This window comes from Sorex araneus, chromosome 8, assembly GCF_027595985.1.
Source record: "Sorex araneus isolate mSorAra2 chromosome 8, mSorAra2.pri, whole genome shotgun sequence".
Lineage (NCBI taxonomy): Eukaryota > Metazoa > Chordata > Mammalia > Eulipotyphla > Soricidae > Sorex > Sorex araneus.
In genome coordinates, this window is record NC_073309.1 from 53648400 (window position 1) to 53665220 (window position 16821).

At 57.7% G+C, this 16821-nt stretch overlaps 1 protein-coding gene across 1 annotated transcript; it reads right to left on the reverse strand.

Annotated features, from left to right (window-relative positions):
• Positions 1-11213: 11213 nt before the first annotated feature.
• On the reverse strand, positions 11214-16148 carry KLK14 (kallikrein related peptidase 14). The gene is made up of 5 exons (XM_004619773.3): positions 16037-16148; positions 14623-14791; positions 12523-12776; positions 12162-12298; positions 11214-11375 (listed from the first exon to the last, which is right to left on the reverse strand). The coding sequence occupies exons 1-5, from the start codon at positions 16092-16094 to the stop codon at positions 11220-11222; spliced, it is 774 nt and encodes a 257-aa protein (XP_004619830.2). The 5' UTR covers positions 16095-16148; the 3' UTR covers positions 11214-11219.
• Between the last annotated feature and the right edge of the window lie 673 nt (positions 16149-16821).

Here is a 16821-nt window from a genome sequence, read left to right on the forward strand (position 1 = left end):
TCCTCCCTTCCTCCCTTCCTCCCTCCCTCCCTTCTTCCCTCCCTCTCTCCTTCCTCCCTCCCTCCTTCCCTCCTTCCCTCCCTCCTTCCCTCCCTCCCTCCTCCCTTCCTCCCTCCCTCCTTCCCTCCCTCCTTCCTTCCCTCCTCCCCTCCCTCCTTCCCTCCCTCCTTCATTCCTTTCCTCCCTCCTTCCTCCCTCCTTCCTTCCCTCCTTCTCCCTCTTTCCTTCTCTTCCTCCTCCCTCCTTCCTTCCCTTCCTCCTCCCTCCTTCCTTCCCTCCCTCCTCCCTCTTTCCTTCCCTCCCTCCTCCCTCCTTCCCGCCCTCTTTTCTCCCTCCTCTCTCCTTCCCTCCCTCCTTCCCTCCCTCCTTCCTCCTTCCTTCCATCCTTCCTTTCCTCCCTCCTCCCTCCTTCCTTCCCTCCCTCCTTCCTCCCTCCCTCCTACCTCCCTCCATCCTTCCTCCCTCCTTCCTCCTTCCCTCCATCCTTCCTCCTCCTTCCTCCTACCCTCCTTCCTTCCTCCCTCCTTCCTCCTTCCCTCCCTCCTTCCCTCCCTACTTCCTTCCTCCCTCCCTCCTTCCTTCTTCCCTCCCTCCGTCCCTCCCTGCTTCCTTCCTCCCTCCTTTCTTTTTTTCTTTCTCCCTCCCTCCACTTCCTTCCTCCCTCCCTTCCCCCCGTCCCCCTCCCTCCCTGACCACACCAGCACCCCAACTCTCCCCAGTAGCCACCCTTGTGCATGCTCTCAACAGCTTCCAGCTCCTGGATGTTCGTTTTTCTCGACTCCCCTCCCCAATTTCAACCACACCTTTCCCCCCCTCACCCATCTAGATCCTAGCCTGGGCTTCTCTCAACCCCAGACTCAACCCACCTACCCTCCAGGGCTGTTTGTTTGTCTAGGCTTTGCTTTTTGGAGGAGGGGTTCGGATCACACCTGCTCAGGGCAGACTCCTGGCTCGCGCTGAGGGACCACTCTGGTGGTGCTCGGGGGTCTCTGGAGTCTCAGGATAGAAGCCGCTTCGGCCACATGCAAGCACCCAAACTCCAGTTTCTTCTCTCCAGCCCTATGCCTGTCTTTCAGGTTTTTTTTTTCTCCTGAAAAATGCTGGGGTGCCCATGGGGTTCCCTCTCCTGCCTCCCTCCACCCATCAGGCCCCAGGAAGGCGCTCCGCAGAGGACAGAGTCAGTTGAGCAGAGCAGAGAGTGGGCCCTGAGGGGAATATTCTGGAAGGATGATCTTTCCGGAGCAGGTGGGGTGAGGGAGTCCACGAGAGGTCGGGAAGGAGAGAGGCGCGTTGGGCGGGCTGGGGCCAGTGTCCAGGGCAGGAGGAAGGAGGAAGAAGTGGTTTGAGGGTGCTGACTGGGTGGGGTGGTGAGCTAATCCTGGGGGGTGGAGGGGCAAGATTAGGGATTAGGGAGAACAGAGGCGGGGTCAGGACTTGGAAGGAAGCCAGGGATGGAACCAGATCCCATTTGGAAAGAGAGAGCTCTGTCATGTTCTGACAGAGCTGGGAAGGTGAGGTGCCTGGGGTTTAGGGGAGGTCTGAATTAGAGCCGAGGAGCGCAAGAGATGAGAGAGAGAGGCTGGCGCCTGCCTCCATCTGATCAGATGGCACAGATCCCATCTGATCCCCAGCATCGGGTCCCCAGCACAGCCGGGAGGGATCTCTGAGTGCAGAACGAGGCCTGAGCACCACCAGGTGTGCCCCCCCCCCAAAATAAACCAAATAAACTGGAATTGGGGCGTGTGCTCGTGTTCCAGCCCTCACAGTAGGTTTCCCCAATACCACCCGGGCACTGCGGGGTGGGGGACAACAAACGAACAAAATTCTTAAAAATTTTGCTTGTACACAGAATGAAAGAGGAAATGGAGTTCCTAGACAAAAACTCTCTCATCTATCATCACGCTCACTTCTTTACACAAAGAAAATGGAGCTTCACTAAGCGGGCTCCTTTGGGCCTGGTTCACCTTGTTCATTTCACCATCAGGGGCCATCGGCGAGCAGGGTATTGAAGAAAAGCAAATCCAACTGTAGGCTTTGGGATAACGACTCAGCTATGTGCCTTTACAAATCACTTCATTACTTTTCTTTTTTCGTTTTGCTTTTTGGGTCACACCCAGTGATGCACAGGAGTCACTCCTGGCTCTGCACTCAGGAATTACCTCTGGCGTTGCTCAGGGGACCATATGGAATGCTGGGAATCAAACCTGAGTCGGCTGCGTGCAAGGCAAACGCCCTACCTGCGGTGCTATTGCTCCAGCCCCATCATTTCATTATTTTTCATTTCAGTTTCTTCATTTGTAAAATGTGAAAAAAAATAAACAGAAAAACTTTTCCTCAAAAAAAAAATTTGCATCTAACAAAAGTCATTTGCACAGTGACAAGTCACGTGCGCTGCACTTCTGGCAGCTGTGAAGGATACAGGGCACGTTGAGGGGGCTCGTGTGTCCCATCCCAGCTGGACCAAGAGCTGTGTGTGCCGGGGGTCAGGTGCCTGCGAGTCGGGTCGGGTGCTGGGAAGGCAAGTGAGTCCTCTGAGAGCAAGTGATAAGGCATGCCGAGGGCGGGGCTGGCAGGAGGACAGAATCGGGTTGGACAAGTTGGGGGGGAGGTAGGGTACTGATGGGCTCCTGTTGTGTTGGGGCTGGAAGTGGGGCCACATTTGGGGACTGGGACATGAAGAGATGATCTAGGTGTCACTGTTGGTGGCACTTAGACTGGACGGTGCATGGTTGAAGGAATGAGGAGAATTTTGGGGGGGTGTGGGCTGGGACAGAGCTGTAGCTCCTTTATTCTTGCCAGCAGTGCTCAGGGCTGACGCCTGGTGGTGCTTGGGGACCCTCTGTGATGCCAGGAATGGAATTGGGCTCTCCTACTTACAGAACCTGCTTCCAGTCTGTTTGTCCCACCTCTGAGCTCCTCTGAAAGGGGCAGAAGACCCAGTGTGTTTCCGGGTCACCTTGGGGTCCCCCTCCCAACCTCCCAGTGCAGGACCCAGAGTGGGTGCTGGGTTCATTCCTCTTTGAGCGGAGCTGGGTTCAGGCTGGGTGACGGGAGGGAGGTTTCCAGGTGAAGTGAGGTGACAGGGTTGTGTGGGAGTCAGGGTACCTGTGACCTGGTGTAGCCTGGGTCCCTGCATGTAGAGAAACCGCTCTCACATGGGCAAGGGTGGAATCTGGACTGGGGGGGTGCTTTCTGGGGGCAATGCCAGCTCAGAGGCTGGGCTCGCTCCACCTCTCACCCCACCAACCAGCTGGGCCCCAAGGAGGGCGGTGAGCCACCGAGGGTCAACTCTGAGGGTCCCCTCCTGCTGGCTGCAACCCTGCCCCCAACATGCCCGAATCCGAGAGCAGGGCTGGAGAGAGAAGGAAGGATTAAAAAGGAACCGGCGGTCCTTGAGGTTCCAGAATTCAGACAGACTCTGGCTGAAGTGCTCCTGAGTCCAAGGGCTGTGACTGAAGTCTGGGTGTCTACCTGGGACACCCCACATCGGCCGCCAAGAGGGGGATGAAGTGAGTTCATTTTGGAGGCTCTCGGAGGAGAAGGGAGGAGAAGGTGGCTGGGCAGCACCCATGCAAATGTGTCTGCCACCCAGGCAGGGCTGGAAGTGAGGCGGCCCGGGGTTCCAGGCCACCCCGCCCTGGCTTGCCTCCACACGGGCTCTTTGTCAAGCAGGGACTGGAAGTTCTGGTTGCAAGTGCCGGGCTGAGAAAGTGGGCCCCACACCCAGGCCTGGAGGAAGGGGCCCGCTGCTGCTGATGATTGGATCTACGAAGGGAGGAGGAGGGGAGAGGAGGAAGACCCAAGGGAGGGACCCCACGGGAGAGGAAAATGGGGGGGGGAATGCAGAGGGACAGAGACACAGAGACAGCAAGCAAGAGAGAGACCTGCACTGCGACAGAGTCCGGGCGCGGAGACAGAAACAGGCTCTTGAAGGGAAAGATGCACCAGCGCTGAGAGCCCGGCTTCTGCCCCCCGCCCCCCGCCCGCCTCCGTCAGAGCAGACACAGGTCCATTGTGCTGGCCCACCCCCACCATCCTGCTTTCTCCCCCCTTCCAAGCCCCTGGCCGCTCAGAGCCCCTTCTCACCTCCTGAAGACAGAGGTTCTCTGGGAGAGGGGGGCAGGGGCAGCACCTGGCCAGGACAACGCTCGGGACTCGGCCCTGGCTCCGTGCTCAGGGTGCAATCTGGGTTGGCCTCCTGCAAGGCAGCGCCTTCACCACTGTTCTCTTTCCACCAGTTTCATGGTTCTTGTCCACTTGACCAGGGTCTTTTTTTTTTTCCTTTTGGGTCACACCCAGCAATGCACAGGGGTTACTCCTGCCTCTGCACTCAGAATTACTCCTGGTGGTGCTCGGAGACCTATGGGATGCTGGGAATTGAACCCGGGTTGGCCACGTGCAAGGCAAATGCCCTACCCACTGTGCTATTGCTCCAGCCCTGACCAGGGTCTTTAATGTTAGAGCAAACCACCCAGTTTGAGTTCCACAGAGGGAGTAGAGATAAAGACTGACATGGGCCAGTCTTAGAGGGCAAGCAGAGGGCACCTGCCTTGCCAGCAACGACCTAGGTTCCACCCTGGCACCTCGGAGGTCCCTGAGAGCCGTCAGCAGTGGCCCTGAGGAGCCCCAAGCCTAAGTAATACCCACGACTCCCTCCCGCTCCAGCCTGACGCTTGCCTCCTGCCCTCAGACACCAGCGGCCTCGCCGTGATTTCTCTCCTGCTCCCTCAGGACCTGGCCAGCTCGGGCTAGCTCACACCTTCCCACGCGCCCCCCCCGGGTCTCCCCCACTAAGGACACTGATGATGGGGAACTCACTCCTGGGGCCTCCATTGCCTTGGAGCAATCAGATGCGTCTGATATTGGGTCACTCCGTTGCTTCAGATTTTCTTCCTGGCTCCTGCCGTCCTGTGCCCTCATGGTCTTCTCAGATTCACTGACCTGTCCCTCTCTCCTCCCCGTCTCTGCGCGATCACCTTACCACCTGGCTCCCTCTCTCTCCCTCTCTCCTCCCTCTCTCTCCATCTTCCTCTCCCTCTCTCTCACTCTCTCCCTCTCTCTCTCTTCCCTCTGTCTCTCCCTCTCTCTCCCTCTCCCTCTCTCTCCCCTCTCTCTCCCCTCCTCTCTCTCCTCTGTCTCTCCCTCTCTCTCCCTCTCTCCCTTTCTCTCTCCCTCTCTCCGTCTCTCTCCCTCTTTCTCCCTCTCTTCCCTCTCTCTCCCTCTCTCCCTCTCTCTCCCTCTCCCCCTCTCTCTCCCTCTCTCTTGCTCTCTCTCATCTCTCTCTCCCTCTTTCTCCCTCTCTCTCCCTCTCTTTCCCTCTCTCTCCCTCTCTTCCTCTCTCTCTCCCTCTTTCGCTTTCTCCCTCTCTCCCTCTCCCTCTCTCTCTCCCTCTCTTCCTCCCTCTCTCCTTCTCCTCTCTCTCCCTCTCTTTCCCTCTCTCTCTCCCTCTCTCTTCCTCCCTCTCTTCTCCCTCTATCTCCCTCTCTCCTTCTCCCTCCCTCCCTGAGGAGAGGAGGTGGTCTCTCCTCTTCTGAAACCCCGTGGGGCTTTTGCTGCCCTTGGCAGGAAAGTCACTGAGGTATCAAGGCTCCGTTGGCCCCGAGAGTCCCCTGTGACCCCCCTTTGCCTTCTCTCCCACCTCCTGGCGCCTACACACTCCCACTTGTGAGCTTGATTCCTGCTGTTCATAGATGTCCCCAACAAAACTCTATATAGCTTATCTGGGCCACACCTGGCAGTGCTCAGGGCTGGACTCCTGGCTCTGTGCTCAGTGATCATTCCTGGTGGGGCCCAGGGGGGCCCTATGTGGTGCTGGGAATGGAATGGAGGGTTGGTCACACGCAAGGCAAATGCCATCCCCTCTGTACTAATAGCTTGCGACCCGCTTTGATATATTTTTTTGGTCTTTGATGGGGTTGAAGCAGAGTCTTGGGGATAACTTAGGGGGTCAGTGAGGATCCCAGATCCATGGCTGGCAAAATGGGATGCAGAACCCTCCCACACCCCCTGTCACGGGCTTCCTCCTCACAGGCACCCCGAGGAAGAAATGCACCCCGGTTTCTCCATCATTTTCTATACATGAGACGTTTATCCACAGCACTTTCTTCATCTGTGTGTGCCCATTCCCCCCCCCATAGGTATGCAAACGTGTCCTGAAAAGTGCAGAGCATGGCCGGCTGTGACATCCTGCAAAGGGGAGCTTCCAAACATCAGACCCAATTCTTTTCTTTTTTAAAAAAATTAAATTTAATGTCTGTGAGACAGACCATTACAAAGCTGCTTATATTTGGGTTTCAGCCATACAGTGCTCCAGCACCCATCCCTCCACCAGTGTACATTTCTCACCACCAGTGTCCCCTGTTTCCCTCCGACCATCCCCCAACACCCCACCCCCACCCCTAGCCTCTTCTATGGGAGGCACTTTCCTTCTCTCTCTCTCTCTCTCTCCCTCCCCCCTTTTCCTTTAGTGCATTATGGTTTGCAGTACAGGTTAAGGGGTCATGGCACTTGTTCAAGGCATTTAGTATTTTTATTGGGATGTTGGGATGGAAGGGCTGGAGTAGCTTTTCAACTGGGTGGCGGCGCTGGGGTGTGAATGTGACTGCCGAGGCTTCTGGAAGTACAGGGAGTTGTAGGGAGGTAGCCCATCCTGACCCCGAGAAAGCCAGGCGATTTCAGTCACAAAACCCACATACCAGGATTTTCAGCAGGTTAGTATCTTGACGAGGTCTGTCCTGAGACAGTGGGGTGAGGCCAGGGGGCATGTGGTGATTTTGGATGGTGGGAGCAAGCAGCTGTGGGGGCTCTGTTTAGGTGGGCCCCAGGCTAACCCGCCCCTCTCCGATTTACCCTGCAGACCCCATTCTTGTTCCTCTCTCTAGGCCGTGTCCAGGCACACTGGTCACACTAGCTCCTAGCTCATGCAAGTGGTTTGCTTGGCAAAAGCAATATTCTCGTGTGTTCATTTTGGTGTGTCTTTTTACTTGTGTTTAGTTACAGGGTGGTGCTCGGGAGGGCTACTTCTGGCTCTGTGTCCCAGGGCTCACTCCCAACGATACTCAGGGACCACCTGGTGCTGGGGATTGAGCCTGCGCCTCCTGCATAAGCCCATGCTCTGGCCTTCTCTATTCAGCTGTCTCTCTGCTTTTTGTAGACAGTACATGTCTCTGAACCAGACCAGAGATTCAGGACTGGGCCTAAAGCAACAGTTTTAAGAAAATAATTAGTGGGGGGACTGGAGATTATTGGGGTTCAAGGTTTGAGGTGCTTTCTTTACAAGCTCAGTACCAGATAGGGCCCCCTGATTCCTACCAGGAGTGATCTCTGAGCACATAGCCAGGAGTCACTCCTGAGCCCCTACCAGGACTGTGGTCTAACCTCTCCAGGAAAGAGGGAAGGGAGGAAGGAAGGAAGGAAGGAAGGAAGGAAGGAAGGAAGGAAGGAAGGAAGGAAGGAAGGAAGGAAGGAAGGAAGGAAGGGAGGAAGGGAGGGAGGGAGGGAGGGAGGGAGAGAGGGAGGGAGGGAAAGAGGAAGAGAGAGAGGGAGGGAGGGAGGAAGGTAGGAGGGAAGGAAGGAGGGAAGATAGGAAGGAAGGAAGGAGAGAAGGCAGAAGGAAGGAAGAAAAGGAGGGAGAAAGGGAAGGAGGGAAGGAAGGGAGGAAGGAAGGAAGAAGGGAGGGAGGGAAGGGAGAAAGGAAGGAAGGAAGGAAGGAAGGAAGGAAGGAAGGAAGGAAGGAAGGAAGGAAGGAAGGAAGGAAGGAAGGGAGGGAGGGAAGGAGGGAGGGAGGGAGGGAGGAAAGGAGGGAAGGAAGGAAAGGAGGGAGGGAGAAAGAGAAAGAAAAAGAAATAGAGAAAGAGAGAGAAGGAAGGAAGGAGGGAGAAAGGGAGAAAGGGAGGGAGGTCAAGTTTAAACTTCCATAAAACCTTGACTTCTTCTCCCATAAAACATTGACTTTGTCCACACTGGGGGCAAGTCTTTGTTTTTCTGCCTAAATCCACACACCCATATTGTAACTCTTGGGGCTCCAGCACATGTGCCTCGACCCCCTCTCTCCACTGCCTTCTGGACGCTTGGCTTGTGCCCATGCGGACGTCCCTGACTATGGCAGTCGGGGCCCTGGACAGTCTCAGCTGGTCACTCAGGTCTCCCAGGACACAGCGGCTGCTCCAGCCTGCCCAGAGCTGGAGGAGGAGGATGAAACCACTTCTAGCAGGACCCAGGAGCAGCTGTTCCAGAGCAGGGACTCGGACCTTGTCCCCGACTGACCACACAGGCACGGACAACTGCTGCCTCGGCCCCTCCTAGCTCACAGACTCCTCCCCGACACCCCCCCTACGTCACCATGGTGGGGCACACATTCCATGGCATGCCCTCCCCCTGCAGTCACCGAAGAGTCTCTTTTTGCTGCTGTGGTTTAGGGTTTGGGTCCCACCCAGTGGCTCTCAGAGTTACTCCTGGCTCTGTGCTCAGAGATCACTCTGGAGTGGCTGGGGGACCATATGGGGGGTATGGAGTGGGTTGAACCCAGGTCAGGTGTGCATGCACAAGGGCCCTACTGCTGTGCTATTAATCTCACCCCAAAGATAATGTTTTATCTGGGCCACTCTGGAGGTGCTGGGGCTGTTCTTGGAGTGACGACTGGGGGTGCCAGGGAGGGAACCACCAGGCCAATGCCCTAACTCCCTGCATGCTCTCTCTCTGGCCCAGCAAAGAGGCCTCGAGCAAACACGGTATCTTTTTTTTTTTTTCTTTTTGGGTCACACCGGCTATGCACAGGGGTTACTCCTGGCTCTGCACTCAGGAATTGCTCCTGGCAGTGCTCAGGGGGCCATATGGGATGCTGGGAATCGAACCCGGGTCAGCTGCATACAAGGCAAATGCCTTACCCGCTGTGCTATTGCTCCAGCTCCCAAACAAAGTATCTTAAGTGGACTCCCGGAAGACGGGCACCTTTCTTTGCAATATGGAGAGTTTTGTAGGCTGGCTGAGCGCCCCCACTGAGACCCCTGCACAGACCCCAGTGCAGCAGGACCCTGGCAACAAGCCAGATGAAATAAAATGCTCCCTGCCCTGCCCCTTCCCAGAGTTTACCTCCTAGAGGAGACAGGGAGCCGGGAAGTCATTTATACGCCGCAGAGAATCCCTGGAAGTAGGAAGGTCCGTGTCCCCTGCTGGGCCCTGCGCGCGTGCCAGAGCCTGCTCAGACAGGCCCAGGGTAGCTGTGGCAAGCTTTCAGGACTTTCGAGAACCGATTGCTAAATAACCCTTATAAACCCTTATAAACATCTCACTGGGGATGTTTATAAGGGTTTATAAGGGCTTATAAGGGGCAGAGAGAAAGCTCCCGTGAACACCGCTGACCCCAGTTCTAATCCTCAGCACCGCATAAGGTCCCCAGCAATGCCAGGAGTAGCCCCTGAGCACCACTGGGTGTGGCCCAGTCCCCACCACCAAAAGCCCATAAAAATTAAATCACAGTGGCCAGGCATGTAGAGTGACTTAGCGGGGTGAGGTCCTGCATTCATTCCCTGACACTGTAATAATAATATTAATAATAATAATAATAGCACTCGCTTGCAATTAAGTAGTGTATACTTTTTTTAAAAGTCTGTTGAGCCAAAAAGATGATATCGTGAGTAAGGAATTTGCCTTGCGCACAGCTGATCTGGGTTCTATCCTGACACCCCACAGGGTCCCCCAAGCACCATCGGAGTAATCCCTGAGCACAGAGCCAGAAGTAAGCCCTGAGCACCACTGGGTGTGGACCAAAACAACCATCAAAAAGGATGCAGTCTATTTCTTTGATTCCCAGTAGCCCATGGTCGTGTAGCATAGCTGGGTGCTTCTGCGGGCACCGCGACCCCAATCTCCAAACAAACCAATAACCCAAACCATTCCTTGGCCACTCCGGAGCCAGATTGCAGTAGGCACCTGGCTTGGTACCAGCCCGAGTGGAATGGTTCAGACTGAGCCGTAGTGAGGCTGGTGGATGGTCAGCCTGGCTTCTGGGAGTGCGAGCGCCGGTCCCATCAGAGAGCACAGCCCGGGCCCACCACTGGCCGCAGAGCTAGAGTCAGGATGGTCACAGGACCCCAGGGGACTTGGGCATGCAAGTTTCTGAAGAGCCGCATTTGCAAAGAACCATGCTTGCAAAGTTCGAGAAGGCCGTGTGGTGCCGGGCATCAAGCCCAGGCCTCCTGTGTGCCACGCCTGTGCTGGGCTACATCTCTGGCCCATGCCGGATGCTGTTCTGGAACAGAGCAGAGGGGCAGCCCACCTGGAGGAAGGCAGTTCTAGAGCAGGTTTTCCACCTGAGTCCGCGGGCATGGGACAGGTGGGAGAAGGAAGGAAGGAAGGAAGGAAGGAAGGAAGGAAGGAAGGAAGGAAGGAAGGAAGGAAGGAAGGAAGGAAGGGAGGAAGGGAGGGAGGGAGGGAGGGAGGGAGGGAGGGAGGGAGGGAGGGAGGGAGGAAAGGGAGAGGAGGGGGAGGGGAAGGGTGGAGGGGAAGGGGGAAGAGGGGAGGGGAGGGGGGAGGGAGACTCAGTATGGTGGCTCATGAGGGTCAGAGTCAGCACTGGGTGCAGCATTCGTGCCTCTGTGCTTGGCCCGTGGCCGGGGAGGTCTGTGTCGGGATAACAGGTGGACAATGCACGGAGGAGGTAGGAGCCCGACTCGGCTGGCTGCGAGCCCTCAGGACAGCCCCTGAGATCTGAGTGGGACCGGAGGCCCCCTCTGACGAGGGCGTGGGCTCCGGCTGCCCGGCAGGGACAACTGGGGCCTGTGACTAGCCTGGGCCCCTCCGCTCCTGCCACAGGGGCCGAGTGGTGTGCGTGGTGGCGTGGAGCCTGGTGGGTTGTTGGCACGTGGCGCCGGCTAGCCACGAGGCCTCGCAGTGCACACGTGTGTCGAACAGATGGACAGGAAAGACCAACAGCACTTCGGGCCATCCACGCTTTACTATTTCCCTGGCCTTGGGAGACACCAGGCTTCAGGACAGCATCTCTTGGCAACCTGGGGCCAGTTCAGTGCCCGTGATCCTTCCCGGGGGTCTGGGGCAGGGACATTGCGGTGACTGCAGGGACAGGCCTAAGGGAGAGCCCCGGGCAGGCTGGGAGGGGGTGTGGGGAACCCTGGGTCTGAGGGAGGAGGGGGTGCGGTGGGCTCCTGGGTCTGAGGGAGGAGGCAGGGCTGGAAGCAGGAGGCGCTGGTGCCCGGCCTTGCTCATCTGTGTCGCCGCATGGTGTCTTGGATCCACGCCTGATACTTGCACAGGTTGACGTAGACCCCGGGATAGCCTGGCATGGCGCAGCGCTCCATCCCCCAGGACACGAGGCCCTGGAGCTGTCCTCTGCACACCAGGGGTCCCCCGGAATCACCCTGCGGGGAGAGGCACACACAGGGAGGGAGGTGCTGAGCCAGGGGGGTGTGGGCACCAGTCCGGGGCCAGGTCACTTCCAGCCCCCTCTTGGTTCAGCCTGTGTCTGTCCTGCCCTGGGCCTCATCTCAGCCACTTTTCCTTAACTGGGGCGTGGGAGGTTGGGCCACAGCGGGGTGCTCAGGGGTCACTCCTGGGGAGACCGTGTGTAGTGTGGGGGACTGGACAGGGGCTAGCAAGGTCCACAATCCACTCATCTCTCTCTCTGGTCCCTTGGAAACTTTTCTCATCTGATTCTTCTAGCTACACTGAGCAGTGCTGCTCCTACACCAGGGAAACTGAGGCACGCTGAGCTGCATGCTTAAGAGAAGGGGAAACTGAGGCATGCTGAGCGGTGCTATTTAAGAGAAAGGGAAACTGAAGGGGTTGGAGCACAGCGGGTAAGGTGTTTGTCTTGCATGCGGCCGATCTGGGTTCGATTCCCAGCATCCCATATGGTCCCCTGAGTACCACCAGGAGTAATTCCTGAGTGCAGAGCCAGGAGTGACCCTTGTGTATCGCCAGGTGTGACCCAAAAAGCAATAAATAAATAAATAAATAAATAAAATAAATAAATAAATAAATAAAAAGAGAGAGAAGGGGAAACTGAGTCCCGTCAGTCAAGTCTGGCTCCTGACACTCTTTCTCCTGGTCTCTGAGGAAATGATGCTCATTGGGTTATGAGACATTTTTTGGACTCAACCCAGTGCCCTGCACAGCCCCCTTCCGGTTGTCATCGTAGTCCTCACCTGACATGAGTCCTTCCCCCCTTGGGGGACCCCTGCACAGATCATGCCTGGGGTGATGGCCCCGGAATAGGCCTGCTGACATGCCTGGTCCGAGGAGATCTTGATGTTCACACACTGCAGAGTTTGGGGATACCTGACTGGGGGAAACTGAGGAATTACATTGGGGAACAGAACCCAGAAGGCCCTGAGTCCCTCCTCCCTCAGACCCTGGAGTCCAACCCGCCCCCCTCCCACCTCTTCCCTCCAACCCAGGGATCCAGGCTCCCTGTCTCCTGGCTCAGACCCTGGAGTCCAGCTCCCAGCCTCCTCCCTCAGACCCTGGAGTCCAGCCCCCAGCCTCCTCCCTCAGACTGGTCCTCACCAATGGGACTGGATGTGGTTCCCCAGCCGGACACGTGGCAGGCGGTCCCTGGGCTGGCACAGGAAGTGGCTAGGGGGATGGGCCTCACCGCCCTCCCCAGCCTAGCCGGCTTCGCCAGCCGCAGCAGCATGAGGTCGTTGTTGTGGGTCCGGGCGTTGTACTCCGGGTGTGGCACCTGGCGAGCCACACGCAGCACCTGCTGAGTGGCCTCCCATCTCCGCAGGTGGTGCTTCCCCAGGGCGACCTCAAGGTACCTGACCCAGAATCCCCCAACAGCAGAGCTCAGCATCCGACCCGGAGCCCCTGGCCCCCAGCCGGCCTGCTCCTCCCTGGGCCTGCATCTCCCCTCGCCAGACCCCGCCAAGCGCTGCTGCGGGCGGGGGCATGGCAGAGCTGGACGGCTCCCATGGCCCGTGTGCGCCGCCCAGGCCAGCCCCATGCCGGTCCCCCACCCTACTCCCAGCGGGCTGTGCCTCGTCATCTGGTTGGGGCACAAGGGCTGGCTGGGAGCTCTGGACTTGGCTAGGTGCTGGCCGACACCTGCACCTTGGGCTCTAAGGGGACTCTGGGTTCCAGAGCCTGATCAGAGCCCAAGAGTCCCCCATTGCTCTTCCAGACTGGCCTCTGCAGATACTCTGAACCCTGACCCTGGGCCCGGGCTAGGCTCGGGAGCTGGACTCTGGCCAACTCCTAGAGATGGGCATGGGCTCTGGGGTTTTATTACTGATCTCTTGGTTTAGGGGTCACACCTGGCGGTGCTCAGGGCTTACTCCTGGCTCTGTGCACAGGGATCACTCCTGGGACCCTGTGTGGTGCCGAGGGTCCAAGCCCAGTTGGCCCGGCGTGAAGCCAGAGTCTTGTTGTACCATCTCTCTGATCCCGAGGTCTCTGCTTTGGTCTTCACTGTGCTGAGAGGTCTCTTAGATTGGATTCAGCCGAGGGCCCAGGCTCTGGTTCTATATCCTGTTCTGAGTTCTTGGCCTCAAGTGAAGCTCTAGGCTTTATTACTTTTGGGTTTTGATGTTTTAGGAGCAGGGGTACGCTCGAAGGTGCCCAGGGCTCCCCCCACCGAGTGCTTGCCTAGCCCCATGCAGGCAATCCTCCCACGCTCTCCAGCCCGCCTCTGGCTTTCAGCTGAACTCCAGGTTATGACCTGGACCCAAGGTTCTAGGTATTGCTAGAACTTGATGTTCTAGACTCTGGGCTGGATTTTGCATTCTAGACTCTCCATGAACTTCAGCACGTGTCATCAGATTTGGTTTATAGGCGAAGGGAGAGTGCTTGTCTGGATTTTAACTTCTAGTTGGGGTTCTCGATTCTGGTCTTGAACCTTAGAGGGGCTCTGGATTTGGTTTGGGGCCTTTGCATGTGCCCTGCTTTCATGGACTTAGGTATCAGGCCAGGACCTGAGCTCTAGTCTATGGGCTAGATTCTGAATTTGATGTTTTTGCTTTTGGTTTTGGATGACACCTTGCTGTGCTCAGGGCTGGCTCTGGCTCTGGCTCAGGGATGAACCCTGGAAGTGCTCAAAGGACCGTGTGTGGATCTGGAGACTGGCCCCACGCAAGGCAAGCTATTGGCTCTAGATTCTCCAGGTTCTAGGTCATCCTGGCTCTAGATTCTCGGCTCTAGACTATCAGGTTGCGGGCTCTTGGTTCTAGGCTATCCTGATCTTAGATTATCTTTGTTTTAGGCTATTTTAGTTACAGGCTCTCTTCAGTCTTGGAATCTCTTGGTTCTAGATTGTCCTGGGTTCTGGGACACCCTGGTTCTGGGCGACCTTGGTCCTGGTCTGGTGTTGTTCTAGACTCTTCTGGTTCTAGGCTATCTTTGTTTTGGGCTCTTCTCTCTGGGCATCTTGGTTCTGGGTTGCCTTGGTTCTAAACTCTCCTATTCTACATTATCTTGTCACAGGCCCTCTTGATTCTGGACTATTCTTGTTCCAAGCTCTCTTGTCCCGGGCTCCCTCAGTTCTGGGCTTGCCTTTACCACCCCCCGCCCCCCGGGCAGAAACCAGAGGCAACGCTGGACTCCACACACAGCACAGCACCCTCAACCGAGTCCTGGGGTCTGAGACTCCCTGTCATTGGGGACACTCACGGGCGGGCACAGTGAGCGGCGGTGATGACCCACTGGCTGGAGAGCAGGGCGCCCCCACAGAGGAAACGCCTGGGCCCTACCCACAGGGCCGCCTGCCAGGGCTGCGAGTTCTGCACACACGTATAGCCGCCGATGATCTTGTTGTCATCCTCGGGACTCTGTGCCATGGCTGGGGACAGCAGGGGGGAAGCCAGGTGAGTGCAAAGCGCTGTCCCCTTACTCCCAGATGCCAAGTGCCCACACAGCCCCCCTTTCTCTCCCTGAACTCCAGAGCTCTCCCCTCCCCCTCCTGACCCACCGATGCTAAACCTTACGATAGCCCTGTCAGTGTGCCCAACATAAGGGGAAGCTTCCAGCCCTTGTCACCTCCATAGCGTCAGTCATTTGCCCCGATGCCACCCCAATTGGAGCTTTGGTCATTTACTCTTTTCCTCTTGGGAGGGGGCAGAGTTGGGGCCACACCTGGTAATGCTCAGGAGTCACTCCTGGAGAGAGTCAGGGGCCCCGGCACGGTGCCATGAATGGACTAGGAATCAGCCACATTGCAAGGCCAGTGCCCTGCCCACCGTGCCAACCCTCCCTCTGGGCGTCTACTGCCCCACGGAGTGGACAGTCACCACCCCTCACCGAGGTCACGCACATCTGCTGCCCGTCCCCCAGCTCCTGGTTCTTCTCCACAAAGCCCACACACAGCGAGCCCCCTTCCCCAGAAGCCACCCCCACTCACACCTTCTGTCCTCCACGCCACGCCCCTCCCTCTGAGTCCCCACCCCTCAGTCCAGGGACAGCCCTTCACCACCACACGCCATCCACCCCCTCCCCAGTCTACTTGGGGGATCTGGGCCATATTGAGCTACGCTCAGGGACCCCTGACAGTGCTCAGAGGACCGTGTGTGGCACCGGGGATGGACCCTGGGCTGGTCGCATGCAAGATGAGCACCCGCCCCACTGTACTTACTGTCACCGGCCTCTGCTCTCCTCCCCTCACCAGCTTCCAGCCCCTACCACATGTGGCATCTCTGCCAGGGACACAAGCGCCCTCTCAGCTACAGTTCCCAAGCCACTCCTGCTCTCCTGCTCCTCCTCCTCCTCCCCCTCCTCCTCCCCCACCTCCTTCTCCCTTCTCCTCTTCTTCTTTTTCTCTGTGTGTGGGGGGGCCACACCCAGCAATGCTCAGGATTTACCCCTGGCTCTGCACTCAGCAATTACTTCTTGTGGTGCTCGGGGGCCCATAGAGGTGCTGGGGAATCAAACCCGGCTCAGCTGCATGCAAGGCCAATGTCCGCTGTGCCCCCTCTTGCTTCCCCTCACCGCCTGTGCCACCCTGCCCCCGAGCATCCTGGCTCTCGAGACCTGCCCCCTCTTTTCTCAGAGCCATCAGGAACCCGTGCCTGGCCCCCTGCCACGAGCTTACCTATGGCCATGACCTGGAGTGCAGTGAGCAGGAAGAACATTCTGGGCCAGGTGGGCATCTGGCAGAGACAGTGAGAAGGGGGAAGAGGTGCTGGACACCCGGCAGTGGACACCGGAGAGCCTGTCACCCAGAGACCAAGACTCCCAGCGGCATGGACAAGGCATGGGGAGAGGACAGAAATAGGGGTGCCAGGGAGACGGGCGCGCAGGGGGGATGCGGAGAGGGCCTTACTCCCACCTTGCTGCCTTGGTGCCCAGGAAGTGGGGGTGTCGCCTCTCTTCTCTGTCCTTCTGGGAGGCTTTTATCCAGGATCTGGGCATCTGGCCCTGCCCCCTCCCCCACCCCACACCCCGCCCTTCCCCGACACTTATTATTTTTTTATTACCTGTTCTCATCGCAATGTCCCCAGCCCGTCCCCTCCCTCCTGCTCTGGCCAAGAAGCAGCCACAGAGTAATGAGGACCGGCTGGCGGAGAAGGCCCAGGGAGGGGGTCCTGGGGCAGGGTGGAGGGCGCTGCTGGGCTGGCCGGGAGCAGGGACAGTGAGATGCGGCTTGTGCAGGTGGGGACAGGAAGGGGATGGGCAGCAGGGAAGAGGCGGTGTCGGGCGTGAGGGGAGGTCCAAGTGGAGGAGGCAAGGGCGGAAGTGGAGAGAAACAGAATTCGAAGGAGCAGACAGTGGAGACCCCAGACCCACCACGCCCCAATTCCGTGTGTCGGAAATGACAGCTGTGGGGAGGGGCATGTGGTCTGAGAGAGGAAGGGGAGGAGTGTGAACGGATGACGA